Source organism: Chiloscyllium punctatum, chromosome 17 (genome assembly GCF_047496795.1).
Source record: "Chiloscyllium punctatum isolate Juve2018m chromosome 17, sChiPun1.3, whole genome shotgun sequence".
NCBI classification, from domain to species: domain Eukaryota; kingdom Metazoa; phylum Chordata; class Chondrichthyes; order Orectolobiformes; family Hemiscylliidae; genus Chiloscyllium; species Chiloscyllium punctatum.
In genome coordinates this window covers 103,455,989-103,479,094 of record NC_092755.1, presented here as the reverse complement: position 1 = coordinate 103,479,094, position 23,106 = coordinate 103,455,989, and the positions used below count along the sequence as shown (strand labels likewise).

At 57.0% G+C, this 23,106-nt stretch overlaps 3 protein-coding genes across 4 annotated transcripts in view; 2 read left to right on the top strand and 1 right to left on the bottom strand.

Annotated features, from left to right (window-relative positions):
* The window catches only part of LOC140488195 (uncharacterized), a 22,899-nt gene extending 10,046 nt beyond the window's left edge, over nucleotides 1-12,853 (top strand). The window contains exons 2-4 of one of the 2 annotated variants that reach the window (XM_072588089.1): nucleotides 4,651-4,757; nucleotides 5,533-5,878; nucleotides 7,382-12,853. In XM_072588089.1, coding sequence (XP_072444190.1) covers nucleotides 7,427-8,242 — 816 coding nt within the window. In that variant the 5' untranslated portion in view covers nucleotides 4,651-4,757; nucleotides 5,533-5,878; nucleotides 7,382-7,426 and the 3' untranslated portion in view covers nucleotides 8,243-12,853. Of the gene's footprint in view, nucleotides 1-4,650; nucleotides 4,758-5,493; nucleotides 5,879-7,381 lie in introns of both variants that reach the window. The other variant, XM_072588088.1, reaches the window with a different exon arrangement.
* The window catches only part of LOC140487664 (semaphorin-4B-like), a gene marked incomplete at its 3' end in the record, with an annotated part of 95,278 nt that overhangs the window by 39,621 nt on the left and 32,551 nt on the right, over nucleotides 1-23,106 (bottom strand). Inside the window, exons 2-3 of the mRNA XM_072586948.1 lie at nucleotides 17,470-17,522; nucleotides 446-460 (exon numbers count right to left, since the gene is read on the bottom strand). The remainder of the gene's footprint in view (nucleotides 1-445; nucleotides 461-17,469; nucleotides 17,523-23,106) is intronic.
* The window catches only part of LOC140488194 (semaphorin-7A-like), a 39,113-nt gene continuing 33,120 nt past the window's right edge, over nucleotides 17,114-23,106 (top strand). Inside the window, exons 1-2 of the mRNA XM_072588087.1 lie at nucleotides 17,114-17,529; nucleotides 18,031-18,170. Coding sequence (XP_072444188.1) covers nucleotides 17,436-17,529; nucleotides 18,031-18,170 — 234 coding nt within the window. The 5' untranslated portion in view covers nucleotides 17,114-17,435. The remainder of the gene's footprint in view (nucleotides 17,530-18,030; nucleotides 18,171-23,106) is intronic.

Here is a 23,106-nt window from a genome sequence, read left to right as displayed (position 1 = left end):
TGGACCAAAGGCAGGCAGGGGGGGACCAGTTTGATTTGGGGTCATGTTCAGCACGATCATTGTGGGCCGCAGGGCCTGTTCGTGTGCTGTACTGTTATTGGAAACAGTCAATGTTCCCGCCCTGACTGTCGGCTGTGTCAGAGAATCCCACCGGCTCCCGAACTCACTGGGTGAAGGTGACATTGGACACGGAGATAAGGGGCGAGCTGGACATTTCCCTCCAAGAGTGTTCGGGGCAGGTATACTTTGGAGTCGTGATTGTCAATGAGTAAGGAGCAGGTGGAAGGTAATATGGGTGGGGGGGGTGGAGGGGAGGAGGGGAGCAGATGGCAATTCAGAGTCCACGGATTAGCCGCTGAGAGGGGGAGGGGCTAGCAGTGGAAAGGGCTGAGCGGCCTCTTCTGGATCCAATATTGTGCGATTGCCCGCATCGTAAAATACTCACCAGCAAATAAGTTTCCTGAAAGGCAAAGGACCAGTCACTGTTTTACTACGAAAACAGGACTGAGGTTTCTCAGCGGTGGAAGCGATTAAAGAATTTATTTTAAAAACCCCACCCCCCAGTCCCGTTTTAGAGATTTCTCGAGCCTGAGGCCATTCGGCCCAGCCTGGACAACGCCCCTCCCCCCTCCCCTTCCCCCCACCGCACACACCCCAGCTCCCTTCACCGGTTCACGGTTCGGCCATTGAGGGGAAGGCCTAGTCCCAGATTAGGCCGGGACTGAAGCCTGGGCGTGGGAGTAGGTCTCTGAGGCACTGCTGGGAGAGAGGGTGGGGAAGCAGGCTTACCCTGACGGGCGGCTCCGTTTATCGCCCCCCCCCCCCCCCCAACCTGCGCCTCCAGACTCTGGATTGTAAAACCCACGCCGTTTTACCCAGGCCTCAGGCGCACACTCCCCCACCCTCCCCTCCCTGAGGACTTGACCGTCTGGACAGGGAGACGACAGACTGCGAGAGCTGACTGGAGTGGATTCTGCCAGCGAAAGGAGATTTAAGGGGATTTACTCTGTGACTGGAGAGGAGGGGGGAGTTTGGATTAGAATTGGCACTCCAGGCCGGGGAAGCTCTCTTGGCTGCGGGCGGCTACGCTAATGCAGAGGCGGCCCGCTCTGGATTACAGTCGGAAACGCCAGCGGCTGGGGTGGGGTGGGGTGGGTGGGGGGGGGGGGTTGTGGGAAGGTGCAGGAGCAAAGGGAGAGAACCCGAACCAGAGATAACACCGTTCCCCCACCCCCAACCCGCCGATTCCACCCAGCCCTGGGTAACCCGGGGGTTGCTCGACGGTGAGAGGCATCCCCTTGCCAGAGCCTCCCCACACCCTGCCCCCCCCGTCCCCTCCTGAAAGCTCAATGTACAGCCCAACCCGTCCATGCCGACCAGATATCCCAACCTAATCAGATTAGGTTCCCTGCAGCGTGGAAACAGGCCCTTCGGCCCAGCAAGTCCCCACAGACCCTCTGAAGAGCAACCCATCCAGACCGAACACTATGGGACAATTTGCCATGGCCAATCCACCCTAACCTGCACATCCTTGGGCACTATGGGACAATTTCCCACGGCCAATCCACCCTAACCTGCACATCCTTGGGCACTATGGGACAATTTCCCACGGCCAATCCACCCTAACCTGCACATCCCTGGGCACTATGGGACAATTTCCCACGGCCAATCCACCCTAACCTGCACATCCTTGGGCACTATGGGACAATTTCCCATGGCCAATCCACCCTAACCTGCACATCCCTGGGCACTATGGGACAATTTCTCACGGCCAATCCACCCTAACCTGCACATCCCTGGGCACTATGGGACAATTTCTCACGGCCAATCCACCCTAACCTGCACATCCCTGGACACCTTACACTACGGGCAATTTAGCATGGCCAACCCACCCTAACCTGTACATCTTTGGACTGTGGGAGGAAACCGGAGCACCCGGAGGAAACCCACGCAGACACGGGGAGAATGTGCAAACTCCACACAGTCAGTCGCCTGAGGCTGGGAATTGAACCCAGGTCCCTGGCGCGGTGAGACAGCAGTGCTAACCACTGTGCCGCCCAAAACTTTGGTCTCACCTGCCAGCACCCGGCCCACATCCCTCCAAACCCTTCCTATTCATATACCCATCCAAATGCCTCTTAAATGTTGTCATTGTACCAGCCTCCACCACATCCTCTGGCAGCTCATTCCATACACGTACCACCCTCTGGGTGAAAAAGTTGCCCCTTAGGTCTCTTTTATATCTTTCCCCTCTCACCCTAAACCTATGCCCCTCTAGTTCTGGACTCCCCCACCCCAGGGAAAAGACTTTGCCTATTTATCCTATCCATGCCCCTCATAATTTTATAAACCTCTATAAGGTCACCCCTCAGCCTCCGACGCTCCAGGGAAAACAGCCCCAGCCTGTTCAGCCTCTCTCTCTGTAGCTCAAACCCTCCAACCCTGGAAACATCCTTGTAAATCTTTTCTGAACCCTTTCAGGTTTCACAACATCTTTCCCGATAGGAAGGAGACCAGAATTGCACGCAATATTCCCACAGTGGCCTAACCAATGTCCTGTACAGTCGCAACATGACCTCCCAACTCCTGTACTCAATACTCTGACCAATAAAGGAGAGCATACCAAACACCTTCTTCACTATCCTATCTACCTGCGATGTCGGTTTTAAAGGGGGGAAGAGAGGGAGGGGGGCAGTGAGGATTGTACATCTCTATGACTCTAAATGGGACGAGATGAAGTTAGGATATCTGGGACAGCATGAACGAGTTGAGACGAAGGGTCTGTTTCCGTGCTGTACATCTCTATGGCTGTATGACAAGTCGATGCTGCTGTTAGTCAAGCAGACAGTGTCCTTGGCTTTGTTAACAGGGGCACAGGGTACAAGAGCCAGGAAGTGGATCTAGATCTGTACAAGATCTCAGCTGCAGTATTGTGTCCAGGTGTGGGTCCCACATTATGGGGAAGATGGGAATGCATGAGAGAGAGAGAGAGAGACAGAGACAGACAGACAGACAGACAGAGACAGAGAGAGAGAGACAGACGGAGAGAGAGGGGGAGAGAGGGAGAGAGAGAGAGAGAGAGACAGACGGAGAGAGAGGGAGAGAGGGAGAGAAAAAAAACAGAGACAGAGAGAGAGAGGCAGACGGAGAGAGAGGGAGAGAAAAAAACAGAGACAGAGAGAGAGAGAGTCAGACGGAGAGAGAGACAGATGGAGAGAGAGAGAGAGAGAGAGAGAGCGAAAGAGAGAGAGAGAGACAGACGGAGAGAGAGGGAGAGAGGGAGAGAAAAAAACAGAGACAGACAGAGAGAGAGAGGCAGACGGAGAGAGAGAGACAGACAGACGGAGTGGGAGAGAGAGAGAGAGAGAAAGAGAGAGAGAGACAGACGGAGAGAGAGAGAGACAGATGGAGAGAGAGAGAGAGAGACAGAGAGACAGAGACAGAGACAGACAGAGAGAGAGAGACGGGGGAGGGACAGAGAGACAGAAAGAGAGAGAAAGACAGACAGACAGAGATGGAGAGAGAGAGAGACAGAGAGAGAGACAGACAGTTGGAGAGAGAGACAGAGAGCGAGATAGAGGGAGAGACAAAGAAAGAGAGAGAGGGAGGGAGAGACAAAGTGAGAGAGAGAGAGGGAGAGGGACAGACAGACAGAGAGGGGAGAGAGAGAGACAGAGAGAAAGAGATTGAGAGAGACAGAGAGAGAGAATCAGAGAGAGAGAGAGAGAGAGAGAGACAGAGTGCAGAGAGTGACAGAGAGGAGAGAGAGAGAGACAGAGACAGAAGGACAGAGGGAGAGAGAGAGAGAGAGAGAGACAGGGAGGGAGAGAGAGAGAGACAGGGAGGGAGAGAGAGAGAGACAGGGAGGGGGAGAGAGAGACAGGGAGGGGGTGAGGGAGAGAGAGGGAGAGACAGGGAGGGAGAGAGGGAGAGAGAGAGAGAGAGAGAGAGACAGGGAGGGAGAGAGAGAGAGAGACAGGGAGGGGGAGAGGGAGAGAGAGGGAGAGACAGGGAGGGGGAGAGAGAGGGGGGGGGGTGCAGAGAGTGACATGAACAGGGCCAGGATTAAGACGCCTCAGGGACGAGGAGGGACTGAAGAAAGTGGGGATGGGGATTGTTCTCTCTGGGGGGGGGGGGAGAGAGAGGGAGAGATCCAAGGCATGAAGGGGGGACGGTGCTGGGCCGAGGAGAGAGAGAGAGAGACAGAATCCATTCCCTCTCATAAAAAGAACGGGGGGGAGGGGGCTTGGAATTAAGGTGACACGATGTGAGGGGAGAGGGGGGTGGGAGGATCAGAGGGATTCTCCCCCAGTGTGTGTGTGTGTGTGTGTGTGTGTGTGGCGGGGGCATTCAGGAGAGGGGGGACTGGACAGTGGGTTGGATAGAAATACTGGGCAGCGTATAGGCACAAGGAGATAGAAGCGGGGTGGGCAGGCTGGACCGAATGGCCATGGTGAATCTGAGAGTTGGTCCCAGGCCCTAGTGTTGACTGGTTGGGGTCAAGGTCTCTATCTCCGTGATACCAGACACCAGGGATCCTCCTCGATTGGTTTAGGATGACCAGGGTATATATGGACTCAGCTGTCGATAGCTCATCACACACTGTGACATTAACATTAACCTCCTGCCCCTCCCCCCCCCCCCCCCCAGGCACGGAGAGAGTCAGGAGGGAAACCAACTGGTGTTCAGGAAGCCTGCTCCTAATCAACTCAATCACAACTTCAACAATCAATCCGTGAGCCGACCTTCCACCTTCGGTCAGTGATTATCACACTTTAATCTTCACTGTCTCTTTCTCTCTCTCTCTCAATTCCTGTTTCCTTCACTCCATCCCTCTCCCTGTTTACCTTTCACTCTCTCGTTCTCCTGTTCCCTTTTCTCTCCCTCAGTTCCTGTTTCCTTCACTCATTCCCTCTCTCCACTTTGCAGTCACATACTCTCTCTCTCGTTCTCCTGTTCCCTTTTCTCTCCCTCAGTTCCTGTTTCCTTCACTCATTCCCTCTCTCCGTTTTGCAGTCACATACTCTCTCTCTCGTTCTCTTGTTCCCTTTTCTCTCCCTCAGTTCCTGTTTCCTTCACTCATTCCCTCTCTCCATTTTGCAGTCACATACTCTCTCTCTCGTTCTCCTGTTCCCTTTTCTCTCTCTCAATTCCTGTTTCCTTCACTCATTCCCTCTCTCCGTTTTGCAGTCACATACTCTCTCTCTCTCGTTCTCCTGTTCCCTTTTCTCTCCCTCAGTTCCTGTTTCCTTCACTCATTCCCTCTCTCCATTTTGCAGTCACATACTCTCTCTCTCTCGTTCTCCTGTTCCCTTTTCTCTCTCTCAATTCCTGTTGCCTTCACTCCATCTCTCTCTCTCTCTGTTTGCCAGTCTCTCTCTCTCTCTTTCTTTTTCTCTCTCTTTCAGTTCCTGTTGCCTTCACTCTGTCTGCTGGTCACTCTTTCTCCCTCTCTCTCTCCCTCTCCCCCTCCCCCCCCTCCCCCAACCCCAGGGAATCACGGATTATTTTGACACACGTCGAACCCTTCAGCAGCCAAGACCCAGGATCGGAGAGGGGTCCGTCTTTAATATAAACCCCACACCCTCGGCCCACTGCCCTGTGTCTGGAAGGAGGCTTTGAGGAGGTGGTTCGATTCTGAGGGGGGGCCAGTCTCAACTCGCAGGCCATTGGCTTTCCAAGGATCTCTCGGTGCCGAGTGTGTGTGTGTGTGTGGTGTTGTGCGCCAAACGTGGGGGAGGGTTGGGGGGGGGGGGAAGCATTTGGCCACATCTGGGACTCTGCCTTCGAAACCCCTCTCCCCCTACCCCCGACCAACGGAACGGAGAGGGGCGAGGGACGACGAGAGAGTCGGGGGGAATCCCTCGACGTCGAACAGGTGAGGATTCGGGTTGGCGTCTGCACGTCCTGGGGGGGGGGGGGGGGGTTCTCAATCCAACAATCTCCACCCTCCCCACCCCAAGGGACCAGGGCGGAATTGGCATCTCCTGCTCGCCCAAACTCACCTCCCGCTTGGCACCATGCCAATTCCAACTCACGGGAGGTGGCAAAGGAGACAAAGTGGGACAGGGCACAGGAGAAGGGAGAAGGGGTTTGGAGGCTGGAAGTGCACTGCTCGGGTCTATGGTGGAGGCGGGTCCCACTGAGGGAGGGATGAACACAGCAAAGGGCAAAGATGGGGGTGGCTAACTGTCCATCCAGACAGGCTAGCGCAGGCCCCAGGGGAGGGGGGAGGGTGGGGCTGAATGACCTCTGCTTCCCTTCAAGGCGGAGGTGCAGGGGTGGGGGCGAACCCTGAGAGAATGGGATATACCAGGGCAGATTCAAAAGGTGAGGCAGATCCCATTGGGAGGGGAAGGGGGTAAATGAACAAATAAGGAGGGGTCCCACATCGGGGGAGAGTGCACGTGACATGGGGTAGGAGGATTGAATGGGGGAGGGGGGTAAATGAACAAGGAAGATCCCACATTGGGGGGCATTGAATGAGGAGTGGAAGGGAGGGGGGTAAATGAATCAGGAAGATCCCACATTGAGGGGGATTGAATGAGGGGCAGAGGGGAGGGGGGTAAATGAACAAGGAAGATCCCACATTGAGGGGGATTGAATGAGGGGTGAAGGGGAGGGGGGTAAATGAACAAGGAAGATCCCACATTGGGGGGGAATTAAATGAGGGGGGTGGAGGGGAGGGGGGTAAATGAATCAGGAAGATCCCACATTGAGGGGGATTGAATGAGGGGTGAAGGGGAGGGTTAAATGAACAAGGAAGATCCCACATTGGGGGGGATTGAATGAGGGGGGGTGGAGGGGAGGGGGGTAAATGAATAAGGAAGATCCCACATTGGGGGGGATTGAATGAGGGGTGGAGGGGAGGGTTAAATGAACAAGGAAGATCCCACATTGGGGGGGAATTAAATGAGGGGTGAAGGGGAGGGTTAAATGAACAAGGAAGATCCCACATTGGGGGGTATTGAATGAGGGGTGGAAGGGAGGGGGGTAAATGAACAAGGAAGATCCCACATTGGGGGGTATTGAATGAGGGGTGGAGGGGAGGGGGGTAAATGAACAAGGAAGATCCCACATTGGGGGGTATTGAATGAGGGTGAAGGGGAGGGGGTTAAATGAACAAGGAAGATCCCACATCGGGGGGGATTGAATGAGGGGTGGAGGGGAGGGGGGGTAAATTAACAAGGAAGATCCCACATTGGGAGGGGGGTGAGCTTTTGGGGGACATGGGTGTGGTTATTGAAGGATTGTAAAGGGGCTGTGGTCTATGAGGGTGGAGTGTGTGGGGGGAGTGGGAATGGGAGTAGGGGGGGGGGTTGGTTGAGGGGGTCATTAAGACCAAGGAGCACTCTCTGACAGAGTAATCCCTTCTGTCCAGTAGGGGGAAGACGGCACAGAGAGTGGACCAGGCCCTGACTGGAGGATGGGGCCTTGCCTGGGAACGATCCCATCCCCGCTCCCTCTGCTGTGGCTTCGCCTCTGCCTCTGCCTCTGGGCCTGGCCTTGCCTGGCCTTCAGCCCCGTGCCGAGCTGGGACTGCCCCCTGCCCTGCCAATGCTGGCCTCCCCCTAACCAGACGGTTTCGTGTCGAGGCCTGGGCCTCCACTCCGTCCCCAGGGGCCTCCCGACCGACACCCGAGCGCTGGACCTGAGCGGCAACGCCATCGCCTGGGTGGGCCAGGCCGAGCTGGAGGGGCTGAAGGGCCTGGAGGAGCTGGACCTGAGCGGGAACCGACTGTGGACCCTTTACGAAGGGCCGGCCTTCCTCAGGCTGTCGGTCCTCCTGCTCGATGCGAATCCTTTGGCCTGCGACTGTGACCTGTGGTGGTTGGCGCTGGCGGCGGAGGGAGGAGGCCTGGATTTAGGGAACCCCCAGTGCTCCAGCCCGCCTCAGGCGCGAGGCCGGGCCTTGCTGGAGTACGCCCTCGATGCTTTCCCTTCCCTGTGCGAGGCCCGGGCGCCAGGCCTTCGCTTCATGGCTTCGTCTCCTCCTCCTCCTCATCCCCTTCCTCCTCACCCCCACCCACCATCCGTCCTGGACGAAGAGACCCTCCCAGTCGTCTTCACCATGGGTTCGGCCTGCTTCCTGGGCAGCATCGCTCTGTGCTTTGGCCTACTCCTACTCTGGAGCAGGCTGCGAGGCCCAGTTCAGCGCACGGTGGAGCTGGAGGGAGCGCTGCATTCCAGCGGCACAGACGCACAGTCGGAAGCCATCAAGTACACCACAAAAATGATGTGAGCCTCAGCGAGACCGTCCCAGGAGCTGACCAGAGATCCCTGGCCTCTGTATTCTCCCGAAGCCTGGGACAAACATTACCCAGACATTCATTTAGCATCAGGATTTGTTCTGTGTCTACAATACTTGGGAGAAAAGCCACCCAAATGTTCATTTAGAATCATAGAGTTGTACAGCACGGAAACAGACCCTTCGGCCCAACTCGTCCATGCTGACCCAGATATCCTCAATTGATCTAGTCCCATTTCGAGTCATAGAGATGTACAGCACGGAAACAGACCATTCGGCCCAACCCGTCCATGCTGACCCAGATATCCCAACCTAATTTAGTCCCACCTGCCAGTACCCGGTCCATATCCCTCCAAACCCTTCCTATTCATGTCCCCATCCAAATGCCTCTTAAATGTTGTCATTGTACCAGCCTCCACCACATCCTCTGGCAGCTCATTCCATACACGTACCACCCTCTGTGTGAAAAAGTTGCCCCTTAGGTCTTTTATATCTTTCCCCTCTCACCCTAAACCTATGCCCTCTAGTTCTGGACTCCCCCACCCCAGGGAAAAGACTTTGTCTATTTACCCTATCCATGCCCCCCATGATTTTGTAAACCTCTATAAGGTCACCCCTCAGCCTCCGACGCTCCAGGGAAAACAGCCCCAGCCTGTTCAGCCTCTCCCTGTAGCTCAGATCCTCCAACCCTGGCAACATCCTTGTAAATCTTTTCTGAACCCTTCCAAGTTTCACAACATCTTTCCGATAGGAAGGAGACCAGAATTGCATGCAATATTCCAACAGTGGCCTCACCAATGTCCTGTACAGCCGCAACATGACCTCCCAACTCCTGTACTCAATACTCTGACCAATAAAGGAAAGCATACCAAACACCTTCTTCACTATCCTATCGACCTGCGACTCCACTTTCAAGGAGCTATGAACCTGCACTCCAAGGTCTCTTTGTTCAGCAACACTCCCTCAGACCTTACCATTAAGTGTATAAGTCCTGCTAAGATTTGCTTTCCCAAAATGCAGCACCTCGCATTTATCTGAATTAAACTCCATCTGCCACTTCTCAGCCCATTGGCCCAGATCCTGTTGTAATCTGAGGTAACCCTCTTCGCTGTCCACTACACCTCCAATTTTGGGGTCATCTGCAAACTTACTAACTATACCTCTTATGCTCGCATCCAAATCATTTATATAAATTACAAAAAGTAGAGGGCCCAACACTGATCCTTGTGGCACTCCACTGGTCACAGGCCTCCAGTCTGAAAAACAACCCTCCACCACCACCCTCTGTCTTCTACCTTTGAGCCAGTTCTGTATCCAAATGGCTAGTTCTCCCTGTATTCCATGAGATCTAACCTTGTTAATCAGTCTCCCATGGGGAACCTTGTCGAACGCCTTGCTCATGTCCATGTAGACATTGTCCACTGCTCTGCCCTCATTAATCCTTTTGGTAAGTTCTTAAAAAAAAAACTCAATCAAGTTGGTCAGACATGATTTCCCACGCACAAAGCCATGTTGACTATCCCTAATCAGTCCTTGCCTTTCCAAATACATGTACATCCTGTCCCTCAGGATTCCCTCCAACGACTTGCCCACCACCGAAGTCAGGCTCACTGGTCTATAGTTCCCTGGCTTGTCCTTTCTTAAATAATGGCACAACATTAGCCACCCCTCAGTCATCTGTGGGATTTAAATCTCCCAGAAATTCACTTGCTTGTAGCTCCCTAAACGTGCCCCGTTTCGTTTCTCTGGAACTTTGTTTTTCTGAGCACCCCCTTCCTGTTTAAGAGGCAGTTAGACACATACAGACAAATGGGAATACAGGGATATGGACCATGTACAGGCATCAGGGTCAGCACAGATGTGATGGGCTGAAGGGTCTGTTCCCGTGCTGTACTGCAGCTGGCCCAGGAACCAGCCACGGTCTAATGGACACAAGAAATGCGGAACTGAAATATCGAAGGTCTGGTTAGTTAGGTCACCATGGTTGGTGGGACAGTGACGGAGTTTAACTAAGATTACAACAGGATCTTGATCAGTTGGGTCAGTGGGCTGAGGAGGGAGTAGATGGAGTTTAATTTGGATAACCATGAGGTATTGCATTTTGGTAAAACCCAAGAAGGGCAGGACTTACACAATTCCTGGGAGGGCCCTGAGTACTGTTGGAGAACAGAGAGACCTAGGGGTGTAGGTACATGATTCTTTGAAGTTTACGTCATGTGGGGGGGGGGGGTTAAGAAGACATTTCTTACCTTCATTGCTCAGAACTTGGAGTACAGGGATTAGGATGGCATGTTGGGGTTGTGCAGGATGTTGTTCTGGAGTACTGTGTCCAGTTCTGGTCACCCTGTTACAGGGGGGATATTATTAAACTAAATTATTAAGAGAGAGCAAGAGGGAGAGAGAGAGAGAGAGACAGACAGAGTGTGTATGTGAAAGAGAGAGAGAGAGGGAGGCTCAGTGGTTAGCACTGCTGCCTCACAGCAGCAGTGTCCCAGGTTCGATTCCAGCCTCACACTGTCTGTGTGAAGTTTGCACATTCTCCCCGTGTCTGCGTGGGTTTCCTCTGGGTGCTCCGGTTTCCTCCCACAGTCCAAAGATGTGCAGGTCAGGGTGGATTGGCCGTGGGAAATTGCCCGTAGTGTTAGGTGCATTAGTCAAAGGGGAAGTGTCTGGGTGGGTTACTCTTCGGCGGGTCGGTGTGGACTTGTTGGGCCGAAGGGCCTGTTTCCACACTGTAGGGAATCTAATCTAATCGAAAAGGAGAGTGTGTGTTCGTAAGAATGTGCTTATGGGAGACAGTGCGTTTAAGAACGTGTGTATGTGAGAGACAATATGTGTGTGTGTGTGTGTGTGAGTGAGAGAGGGTGTGTGTGAGACTGACAGAGTGTGTGTGTATGTGAGTGAGTGTGAGAGACAGTATGTGTAAGAATGTGTGTGTGAGTCAGCGAGAGAGTGTGTGTGTGTGTGTGTGTGTGAGAGTGTGTGTGTGTGTGTGTGAATCCGAATGTGTGAGACAGTGTGCATGTGTGTGAAAGAGACTGTACATGAGTGAGTACTTGTGTGGGTGTGAGAGTCTGAGTGTTGTAAGTGTATGAGACAGAGTGTGTTGGACAGTGCATTGGGCCATGTCTCACAAGGGGTTACTGGCTGTGAGTAGGGGATATCGTGGTCTAGCGTGGAAATGTTCTGAGCTAAGTGAGGGTGGTGAGCACAGGGAGACACACTCAGGGAGAGCAGAATGTCCTGTACTGGCCTCCATGCGGTGTCACATCTTGTCCACTCACACAGGGACCCAGGCCAGAGGAACACTCAACAGAGCACTGCACTGCCCCCATCCCCGACACAGGGAGCCTGACTGTGGGGCATCTCTCTACACAGGGAGCCTGACCGTGGGATACCCCGTACACAGGGAGCCTGACAATGGGACACACTCTATAGAGGGAGCCTGACAATGGGACACACTCTATAGAGGGAGCCTGACAATGGGACACTGAAGCTCCTGCCCTCTCCCTCCAAACCACGTTTTCCTTGTCATTGACCCTTTTGAGTTTGAGGTTAAGCTGCCTCCTATCAAACTAACCCTGTCCATTCCCCTCACAATCCGAACCTCCCCCCCCCCTCAGTCAGCTGCCAACATTCTCCCTCTCTCTATGCTCCAACAAAAACAGCCTGTAATCTCCACACCCCCCCCCCCCACCATCCCCAGAAACCCTGTAAAACATTTTAATGCTTGGAGGTGTCACATCTCTGAAGGTACGTGAGATCCGTGCAGATGGGCCAGCACTGGGTCCAGGGGCTGAAGCTGTCCAACTGTTCTGTCTTTCCCAACCCCACCACACCTATTCATCTTTCGTTTTGATTTGAGGGGGAGAGCATCACCATCTCATCCACACCCCCCCTCACCCAATTCTCCTTGTCTCATCATCGACCAACCCTGTGTCTGCCTTACTGTCGCCCACTCTCTCTCTGGGCTACATCTCCACTGACCCACTCTTTCCCCAGCCTCCCGGTGCCCCCCATCTTCAGCCTAAATACCCACACCCCCCCCCCCACCCCACCTCCTTTCCCGAGTTCCCATCAATGTTCTGAAGAAGGGCCACTGAATCTGAAACGTGAACTCTTTTTCTCTCTCTCCATAGACACTGCAAGACCTGCTGAGTTTCTCCAGCGAATTCTCTTCCGATCACAATTCCTTGTGTTATGATCTCAGACTGATCTGAACCCAGTCTGGAAGGAGGCTGCTCAGCCCATCCAGTCCACAATAGTCCTCAGAACACACTCCTACCCTATCCCTGTAACCCCGTATTTCCCATCACCAATCCACCCTAACCTGCACATCCCTGGGCACTATGGGACAATTTCCCATGGCCAATCCTCCCTCACCTGCACATCCCTGGGCACTATGGGACAATTTCCCATGGCCAATCCACCCTAACCTGCACATCCCTGGGCACTATGGGACAATTTCCCATGGCCAACCCACCCTAACCTGCACATCCCTGGGCACTATGGGACAATTTCCCATGGCCAATACTCCCTCACCTGCACATCCCTGGGCACTATGGGACAATTTCCCATGGCCAATCCACCCTAACCTGCACATCCCTGGGCACTATGGGACAATTTCCCATGGCCAACCCACCCTAACCTGCACATCCCTGGGCACTATGGGACAATTTCCCATGGCCAATCTACCCTAACCTGCACATCCCTGGGCACTATGGGACAATTTCCCATGGCCAACCCACCCTAACCTGCACATCCCTGGGCACTATGGGACAATTTCCCATGGCCAACCCACCCTAACCTGCACATCCCTGGGTACTATGGGACAATTTCCCACGGCCAATCCACCCTAACCTGCACATCCCTGGGCACTATGGGACAATTTCCCACGGCCAATCCACCCTAACCTGAACATCCCTGGGCACTATGGGACAATTTCCCATGGCCAATCCACCCTAACCTGAACATTTTTGGATTGTGGGAGGAAACTAACACAGACACGGGGTGAATGTGCAGACTCCACACAGACACGCGCCCGAGGCTGGCATCGAAGCAGGGTCCCTGGTGCCGTGGGGCAGCTGTGCTAACCACTAAGCCCCCGTGCACGAATGGCCCCATCAGCCCATCGAGTTCCTGCTGGTGCAAAACCAGCATCGAAGTCCTGGGCATTCCTCGTCCTTCACTTCGGGACTGAGGTGATGGTGAGAGGGGAAAAGTGCACGGCAGGGGGAAGGGTCAGGAATTGGCGGAGAGTTCCCCTCACCCGGCCGACACAGGCAATGACTGCAGCCACGTCAAAGACAGCATCCAGTGTCGCTGGAAGAATGTTAGCTATCCCCGACGGTGCTGTGCGTTGGAGGACGGACCCTGGTGCTGGGGAGAGGTCAGCGCATGCAGAGGTCGCGCCTCCATTTGGCTGGAGGAGGGAAGTTTTTACTGAGGCGCAATGCTGCCTCGGAACCGTACAGCAACAGCTCTTCAACCTTCTTAAAGATGTCTCTGCTCAATAAAATATTTGGCACAGTTCTGTCCAGCGCAGTCCTTTCTCTGGCACTAGGCAGGGGTGGGGGGTAAAGGTGGGAAGGATGTTTCCGATGGATGAGGAGGTCGGAGGGTTTGGGGGGTGGGGAACCCGGGGGGAAGACTTACGGTCCGACGCAAGGATCTGACACAGAGAGCTGCGATGGGATTCAATTGCTTCCAATGGATTGTCGGAGGCCCAGGCCTGTGTGGTCAGGGTCACTTGGCCAAAGGGGGGGGGGGGCGAATGTCAAACACCCAGGGGCAGAGGTTTGAGATGGAGGAGTGGGGACAGGAACACTTAACATAGCTGTGCTGGCAGACCTTTGTTTACACAGGAGGTAACAGGTACCTGGAACGTGCTGCCAGGGGGATGAGAAAAAGGAGATACGCAAACAATCTTTCAACAGGCATCTAAGGACATCCACCCTGACCTGCATATCCCTGGGCACTATGGGACAATTTCCCATGGCCAACCCACCCTAACCTGCACATCCCTGGGCACTATGGGACAATTTCCCACGGCCAATCCACCCTAACCTGCACATCCCTGGGCACTATGGGACAATTTCCCACGGCCAATCCACCCTAACCTGCACATCCCTGGGCACTATGGGACAATTTCCCATGGCCAATCCACCCTAACCTGTACATCCCTGGGCACTATGGGACAATTTTCCATGGCCAATCCATCCTAACCTGCGCATCCCTGGGCATTATGGGACAATTTTCCATGGCCAATCCATCCTAACCTGCGCATCCCTGGGCACTATGGGACAATTTCCCAAGGCCAATCCACGCTAACCTGCACATCCCTGGGCACTATGGGACAATTCCCCACGGCCAACCCACCCTAACCTGTACATCCCTGGGCACTATGGGACAATTTCCCATGGCCAATCCACCCTAACCTGCACATCCCTAGGCACTATGGGACAATTTCCCATGGCCAATCCACCCTAACCTGCACATCCCTGGGCACTGTGGGACAATGTCCCATGGCCAATCCCACCCTAACCTGCACATCCCTGGGCACTGTGGGAGAATTTCTCATGGCCAATCCACCCTACCCTGTACATCCCTGGGCACTATGGGACTATTTTCCATGGTCAATCCACCCTAACCTGCACATCCCTGGACACTATGGGACAAGGTCCCATGGCCAATCCACCCTAACCTGCACATCCCTGGACACTATGGGACAATTTCTGATGGCCAATCCTCCCTAACCTGCAAATCTCTGGGCACTAAGGGACAATTTCCCACGGCCAATCCACCCTAACCTGCACATCCCTGGGCACTATGGGACAATTTCCCATGGCCAATCCACCCTAACCTGCACATCCCTGGACACTATGCGACAATTCCCCACGGCCAATCCACCTTAACCTGCTCATCTTTGGACTGTGGGAGGGTCGAAACGTAGCTGTCTAGCAGGAAGCAGAGTGTGGGGATAGAAGGGTCCTCCTTGGGATGGCAGCCCAGCTCATGTGGTGTTCCACAAGGCTGAGTGTTGGGACCTCAACTTTACACTTCATACATTAAGGAATTGAGGGCATTCTGGCTGAGTTTGCCGATGATACAAAGATAGGTGGAGGGACGGGTAGCATTGAGGAGGCAGGGAGGCTGCATAAGGATTTGGACAGGTTTGCGGAGTTGGCAAAAAGTGGCAGACGGAGCACAGTGTGGGAAAGTGTGAGGTCATGCACTTTGGTCGGAAGAATAGAGACATGGGCTGTTTTCTAAATGGGAAGAAACTTCAGAAGTCTGAAGTGCAACGAGACCTGGGAGTTCTAGTCCAGGATTCTCTCAAGGTAAACTTGCAGGTTGAGTCAGCCGTTAGGAAGGCAAATGCAATGGTGGCACTTATTTTGAGAGGACTTAAATATGAAAGCAGGGATGTACATCTCAGGCTGTATAAGGCTGTGGTCAGACCTCGTTTGGAGTATTGTGCGCAGTTTTGGGCCCCGTATCTCAGGAAGGTTGTACTGCACCTGGAGCATGTTCAGAGGAGCTTCACAAGAATCGTCCCAGGAATGAAAAGCTTAATGTATGAGGAATGTTTGAGGACTCTGGGACTATACCCGATGGAGTTTGGGAGGGTGAGGGGGGGATCTGATTGAAACTTACAGAATACTGAACAGCCTGGACAGAGTGGATGTTGGGAAGATGGTTCCATTGGTTGGAGAGACTAGGACCCGAGGGCACAGCCTTAGAGTAAAGGGAAGACCCATTAGAACAGAGATAAGGAGAAACTTCTTCAACCAGAGGGTGGGGAATCTGTGGAATTCACTGCCACAGGAGGCTGTAGAGGCCAGGTCATTGAGGATATTTAAGACGGAGATCAATAGGTTCTTGAATATCAAGGGGATCAAGGGTTACAGGGAGAGAGTGGGAGAATGAGGTTGAGAAAAATCAGCCATGATTGAAGGGCAGAGCAAACTGGATGGGCTGAATGGCCTAATTTCTGCTCCTGTGTCTTGCAAAACTGAAGGAATCCCACACAGACACGGGGGGGGGGGGGGAGAATGTGCAAACTCCAGACAGATAGTCGCCCGAGAGGGGGAAATCGCACCCAGGTCCCCCCACCGTGCTGCCCCCATCTTCTGGCAGAGTCACCCTCGGAGGCTGTTATGGAATCAGACAGCACGGAGACAGACCCTTCGGTCCAATTTGTGCATGTCGACCAGATATCTTCAATTAATCTAGTCCCGTTTGCCAGCACCCGGCCCCTATCCCTCCAAACCCTTCCTATATCCCCATCCAAATGCCTCTTAAATGTTGTAATTGTCCCAGCCTCCAGCACTTCCTCTGGCAGCTCATTCCATACACGTACCACCCTCTGTGTGAAAACGTTGCCCCTCAGGTCCCTTTCCCCCCTCACCCTAAACCTATGCCCTCTCGTTCTGGACTCCCCCCACCGCAGGGAAAAGACTTTGTCTATTTATCCTATCCCTGCCCCCCATGATTTTATAAACCTCTATAAGGTCACCCCTCAGCCTCCGACGCTCCAGGGAAAACAGCCCCCAGCCTGTTCAGCCCCTCCCTGTAGCTCAAACCCTCCGACCCTGGCAACGTCCTTGTCAATCTTTTCTGAACCCCCTTGCAGGTTTTTTTTTTTGCGGAGGTCATGGGCAGAGCTGGGTACATCAGGTCACCCAGTAAAGGGGTGTGTGCGTGTGCGGTTGGGGGGGGGGGGGGGGGATGGTGGTGGGATGTGTTGAAAAGGCTTGGCAATTCCTGGGACATTGTGTCACAGCCTGTGTAAACCACACCAGATCAGTCCCCCTCACCCCCCTCCCCCCCTTGTCTTACCCCAGCCTGCTGGGGACGAGCTAATTATGGCAATGTCCCATATATTTGAGTCACTGCTGAGGATGTGTGTGTGTGTGTGTGTGTTTTGTTTGACACAGCTCTCTCTCTCTCTCTCTCTCTGGTCTGCCCTACCCCAAAACATCACCACCAGTAAAATCCCTAGCAGCCCAGCCTCTCTGAGTGTGGAGTTAAAATCCCACAGCACTGTACGCAGATAAGGACATGTGTGTGTGAGACAGAGAGAGAGAGAGAGAGAGCAGTTCTATAGGATCACAACCAGCGGGAAGAGGCAGAAGCCTGGACACAGAGAGAATTTGGAAACCTCAAGCAACATTTCAAACACAACATGACGGTGCAGACGGCTCTGCTGTGGATATTACCTTCCCTGCAGCTCCTGTGCTCAGCCCAGAGGACTCCCAGGCTGAAATTCCACCTGAAAGGTACAGAATGAATGGGCTTTTTCGCACGTTGCCTGTGTTTTTTTTTGTAAAGAATTTTTTTTTCCTCTCTCTTCTCAAAAGACACACCTTAAGTGCAGCCCTGCCCCTCCTCAGACACCAGCCGTCACCTCTTCTCCACGATTCTGCTTCTTATTTTTTTTGTTTTGCCTCTTCCCCCCCCCCCCCAACGCCGCTCCAAAACAGGATTCCCGTTCTGGGATCTTGCTGTGTGCTTAGCTGCACTGCGCCACGAACTGCAACAAGAGGTGCGACCCCCGTGGCTGTCCCAGAAGGGGGAATCTGGGGTTTTTTTTTTGTCTCTCTGGTTTCTGGGGATAAGGGTGGGCTTCAAGGGTTTGTGGCTGGTTGGTGTGTGGTTTTGTATTGAAAAGAAACCCAGAAATTTAGGGGGAGGGGGTGAAATATTCTGAGGGTTTCACTTGGGTGGCACCCTGCTGAGTTTCTGTCTGTCTATCTCTCTCTCTCTCTTTTCTCTCCCAGATGTGCCTGCTGTGCGGTTTGACAGCCTGCAGAGGTTCACAGCCCACTTCCACGATGAGAGGTCGGCGTCCCTCTACATCGGCATGACTGGCAGAGTCGTCCACCTCTCCTTCGGTCACGGCAATGTCTCCCAGACGCTGGTACACACACCCTGCCAAGCACCTCTGGGGACGCGGGCACAACGCCGACCACCCTCAGCCGAGAGGGTGGTGTTGGCACTGGGGGGGGGGTGCAGCGTCCCGCCTGGGGTGGGTAATGGAGGGGTACGGAGGGACTGAGGGAGGAGAGGGAGTGCGAGGGGAATGACAGAGTGGAGGGGGGGGGGGGGGAACCGAGCAATGAGGGGGTTTGGAGAGAGAGAGAGGGGGAGGGAGAGTGGAATGGGACATGGAGGGGGATGAGGGAGGAAGGTAGAGGGGGAGGGGAATTTTACTGGGGGGGGGGCGGAGGTGATTAATGGGAGGAGGGTAGAGGGGGAGGTGAAAGGGGATGGAGAGGGAATTGAAGGAGGGGAGGGGAATGAGGAAGTGGAGGGAGATGACAGAGGAATGAGGGGGAAAGGGGGAAAATAAGGGAGTGAAGGGGGTTACGAAGAGGATGGTGGAGGGGTGGGGAACGGGGAGGGTGGAGTGGGGGAATGGGGAGGGGTGGGGACTGGGGAGGGTGGAGTGGGGGGTTATGGGGCGGGTGGAGTGGGGGGTTATGGGGAGGGTGGGGTGGGAGGTTAAGGGGAGGGTGGAGGGGTGGGGAATGGGAAGCGTGGAGGGGTGGGGAATGGGGAGGGTGGAGGTTGGGGAACGGGGAGGGTGAAGGGGTGGGGAATGGGAAGGGTGAAGGGGTGGGGAATGGGAAGGGTGAAGGGGTGGGGAATGGGAAGGGTGAAGGGGTGGGGAATGGGAAGGGTGGAGTGGGGGAATGGGAAGGGTGGAGTGGGGGAATGGGAAGGGTGAAGGGGTGGGGAATGGGGTGTGTGGAGGGGTGGGGAATGGGAAGGGTGGAGTAGGGGAATGGGAAGGGTGAAGGGGTGGGGAATGGGAAGGGTGAAGGGGTGGGGAATGGGAAGGGTGGAGTAGGGGAATGGGAAGGGTGGAGTAGGGGAATGGGAAGGGTGGGGAAGAGGGAGGGTGGAGGGGGGGAATGGGAAGGGTGGGGAAGAGGGGGGAGGGGGTGGAGGGGGGGGGAATGGGGAGGGTGGGGAGGGGGAGGGTGGAGGGGGGAAATGGGGAGGGTGGAGGGGTGGGGAATGGGGAGGGTGGAGGGGTGGGGAAGGGGGAGGGTGGAGGGGTGGGGAAGGGGGAGGGTGGAGGGGTGGGGAAGGGGGAGGGTGGAGGGGTGGGGAAATGGGGAGGGTGGAGGGGTGGGGAAGGGGGAGGGTGGAGGGGGAAATGGGGAGGGTGGGGAGGGGGGAGGGTGCAGGGGTGGGTAATGGGGAGGGTGGAGGGGTGGGGAACGGGGAGGGTAGGGAATGGGAGGGTGGAGGGGGGAAATGGGGAGGGTGGAGGGGTGGGGAATGGGGAGGGTGGAGGGGTGGGGAAGGGGGAGGGTGGAGGGGTGGGGAAGGGGGAGGGTGGAGGGGTGGGGAAATGGGGAGGGTGGAGGGGTGGGGAAGGGGGAGGGTGGAGGGGGAAATGGGGAGGGTGGAGGGGTGGGAATGGGGAGGGTGGGGAATGGGGAGGGTGGAGGGGTGGGGAATGGGGTGTGTGGAGGGGTGGGGAATGGGGAGGGTGGGGAATGGGGAGGGTGGAGGGGTGGGGAATGGGGAGGGTGGAGGGGGAAATGGGGAGGGTGGAGGGGTGGGAATGGGGTGTGTGGAGGGGTGGGGAATGGGGAGGGTGGGGAATGGGGAGGGTGCAGGGGTGGGGAATGGGGAAGGTGGAGGCGTGGGGAAGGGGGAGGGTGGAGGGGTGGGGAATGGGAGGGTGGAGGGGGAAATGGGGAGGGTGGAGGGGTGGGAATGGGGTGTGTGGAGGGGTGGGGAATGGGGAGGGTGGGGAATGGGGAGGGTGCAGGGGTGGGGAATGGGGAAGGTGGAGGCGTGGGGAAGGGGGAGGGTGGAGGGGTGGGGAATGGGAGGGTGGAGGGGGAAATGGGGAGGGTGGAGGGGTGGGGAATGGGGAGGGTGGAGGGGTGGGGAAGGGGGAGGGTGGAGGGGTAGGGAATGGGAGGGTGGAGGGGGAAATGGGGAGGGTGGAGGGGTGGGGAATGGGGAGGGTGGAGGGGTGGGGAATGGGGAAGGTGGAGGGGTGGGGAATGGGGAGGGTGGAGGGGGAATGGGGAGGGTGGGGAAGGGGGAGGGTGGAGGGGTGGGGAATGGGAGGGTGGAGGGGGAAATGGGGAGGGTGGAGGGGTGGGGAATGGGGAGGGTGGAGGGGGGAATGGGGAGGGTGGGGAAGGGGGAGGGTGGAGGGGTGGGGAATGGGGAGGGTGGGGAAGGGGGAGGGTGGGGATTGGGGAGGGTGTAGGGGTGAGGAATGGGGAGGGTGGAGGGGTGGGGAATGGGGAGGGTGGAGGGGTGGGGAATGGGGAGGGTGGAGAATGGGGAGGGTGGAGGGGGAATGGGGAGGTGGGGAAGGGGGAGGGTGGAGGGGTGGGGAATGGGGAGGGTGGGGAAGGGGGAGGGTGGGGATTGGGGAGGGTGTAGGGGTGAGGAATGGGGAGGGTGGAGGGGTGGGGAATGGGGAGGGTGGAGGGGTGAGGAATGGGGAGGGTGGAGGGGGGGAATGGGGAGGGTGGAGGGGGGGAATGGGGAGGGTGGGGAAGGGGGAGGGTGGGGATTGGGGAGGGTGTAGGGGTGAGGAATGGGGAGGGTGGAGGGGTGGGGAATGGGGAGGGTGGAGAATGGGGAGGGTGGAGGGGTGGGGAATGGGGAGGGTGGGGAATGGGGTGTGTGGAGGGGTGGGGAATGGGGAGGGTGGGGAATGGGGAGGGTGGAGGGGTGGGGAATGGGGAGGGTGGGGAATGGGGAGGGTGGAGGGGGTGAATGGGGAGGGTGGGGAACGGGGAGGGTGGAGGGGTGGGGAAGGGGGAGGTTGGGGAATGAGGAGGGTGGGGATGGGGGAGGGTGGGGAATGGGGAGGGTGGAGGGGTGGGGAACGGGGAGGGTGGGGAATGGGGAGGGTGGAGGGGTGGGGAATGGGGAGGGTGGGGAATGGGGAGGGTGGAGGGGTGGGGAATGGGGAGGGTGGGGAATGGGGAGGGTGGAGGGGGTGAATGGGGAGGGTGGGGATGGGGAGGGTGGAGGGGTGGGGAATGGGGAGGGTGGAGGGGGTGATGGGGAGGGTGGGGAACGGGGAGGGTGGAGGGGTGGGGAAGCGGGAGGGTGGGGAATGGGGAGGGTGGAGGGGTGGGGACAGTGGAAATGGGGAGAGTGGAGGGGTGGGGGAAGGGTGGAGGGGTTGGGACTGGGGAGAGTGAAGGGGAGGAATGGGGTGTGTGGAGGGGTGGGGAACGGGGTGGGTGGGGAATGGGGAGGGTGGAGGGGTGGGGAAGGGGGAGGGTGGGGAATGGGGAGGGTGGGGAAGGGGGAGGGTGGGGAATGGGGAGGGTGGAGGGGTGGGGAACGGGGAGAGTGAAGGGGAGGAATGGGGTGTGTGGAGGGGTGGGGAACGGGGTGGGTGGGGAATGGGGAGGGTGGAGGGGTGGGGAACGGGGAGGGTGGGGAATGGGGAGGGTGGAGGGGTGGGGAATGGGGAGGGTGGAGGGGTGGGGAATGGGGAGGGTGGAGGGGTGGGGAATGGGGTGTGTGGAGGGGTGGGGAACGGGGAGGGTGGGGAATGGGAAGGGTGGAGGGGGAATGGGGAGGGTGGGGAATGGGGAGGGTGGAGGGGGGGAATGGGGAGGGTGGGGAATGGGGAGGGTGGAGGGGTGGGGAATGGGGAGGGTGGAGGGGTGGGGAATGGGGTGTGTGGAGGGGTGGGGAACGGGGAGGGTGGGGAATGGGGAGGTTGGAGGGGGAATGGGGAGGGTGGGGAATGGGGAGGGTGGAGGGGGGAATGGGGAGGGTGGGGAATGGGGAGGGTGGAGGGGTGGGGAATGGGGTGTGTGGAGGGGTGGGGAACGGGGAGGGTGGGGAATGGGGAGGGTGGAGGGGTGGGGAATGGGGAGGGTGGGGAAGGGGGAGGGTGGGGAATGGGGAGGGTGGAGGGGTGGGGAAGGGGGAGGGTGGGGAATGGGGAGGGTGGAGGGGGAATGGGGAGGGTGGAGGGGTGGGGAAGGGGGAGGGTGGGGAATGGGGAGGGTGGGGAAGGGGGGAGGGTGGGGAAGGGGGAGGGTGGGGATGGTGAGGGTGGGGAATGGTGAGGGTGGAGGGGGAATGGGGAGGGTGGAGGGGTGGGGAAGGGGGAGGGTGGGGAATAGGGAGGGTGGGGAATGGTGAGGGTGGAGGGGGAATGGGGAGGGTGGAGGGGTGGGGAACGGGGAGGTTGGGGAATGGGGAGGGTGGAGGGGTGGGGAACGGGGAGGGTGGGGAATGGGGAGGGTGGGGAAGGGGGAGGGTGGGGAAGGGGGAGGGTGGAGGGGTGGGGAACGGGGAGGGTGGGGAATGGGGAGGGTGGAGGGGTGGGGAACGGGGAGGGTGGGGAATGGGGAGGGTGTAGGGGTGGGGAATGGGGAGGGTGGAGGGGTGGGGAATGGGGAGGGTGGAGGGGTGGGGAACGGGGAGGGTGGGGAATGGGGAGGGTGGAGGGGTGGGGAATGGGGAGGGTGGGGAATGGGGAGGGTGGAGGGGTGGGGAACGGGGAGGGTGGGGAATGGGGAGGGTGGAGGGGGAATGGGGAGGGTGGAGGGGTGGGGAAGGGGGAGGGTGGAGGGGTGGGGAAGGGGGAGGGTGGGGAATGGGGAGGGTGGGGAATGGGGAGGGTGGGGAATGGGGAGGGTGGAGGGGGAATGGGGAGGGTGGAGGGGTGGGGAACGGGGAGGGTGGGGAATGGGGAAGGTGGAGGGGTGGGGAAGGGGGAGGGTGGAGGGGTTGGGATTGGGGAGGGTGGGGGGTAGGGAAGGGGCGAGTGGAGGAGTGGGGAAGGGGGAGGGTGGAGGGTTGTGGAATGGGGAGGATATGGAAGGGGAGGATGGAGGGGT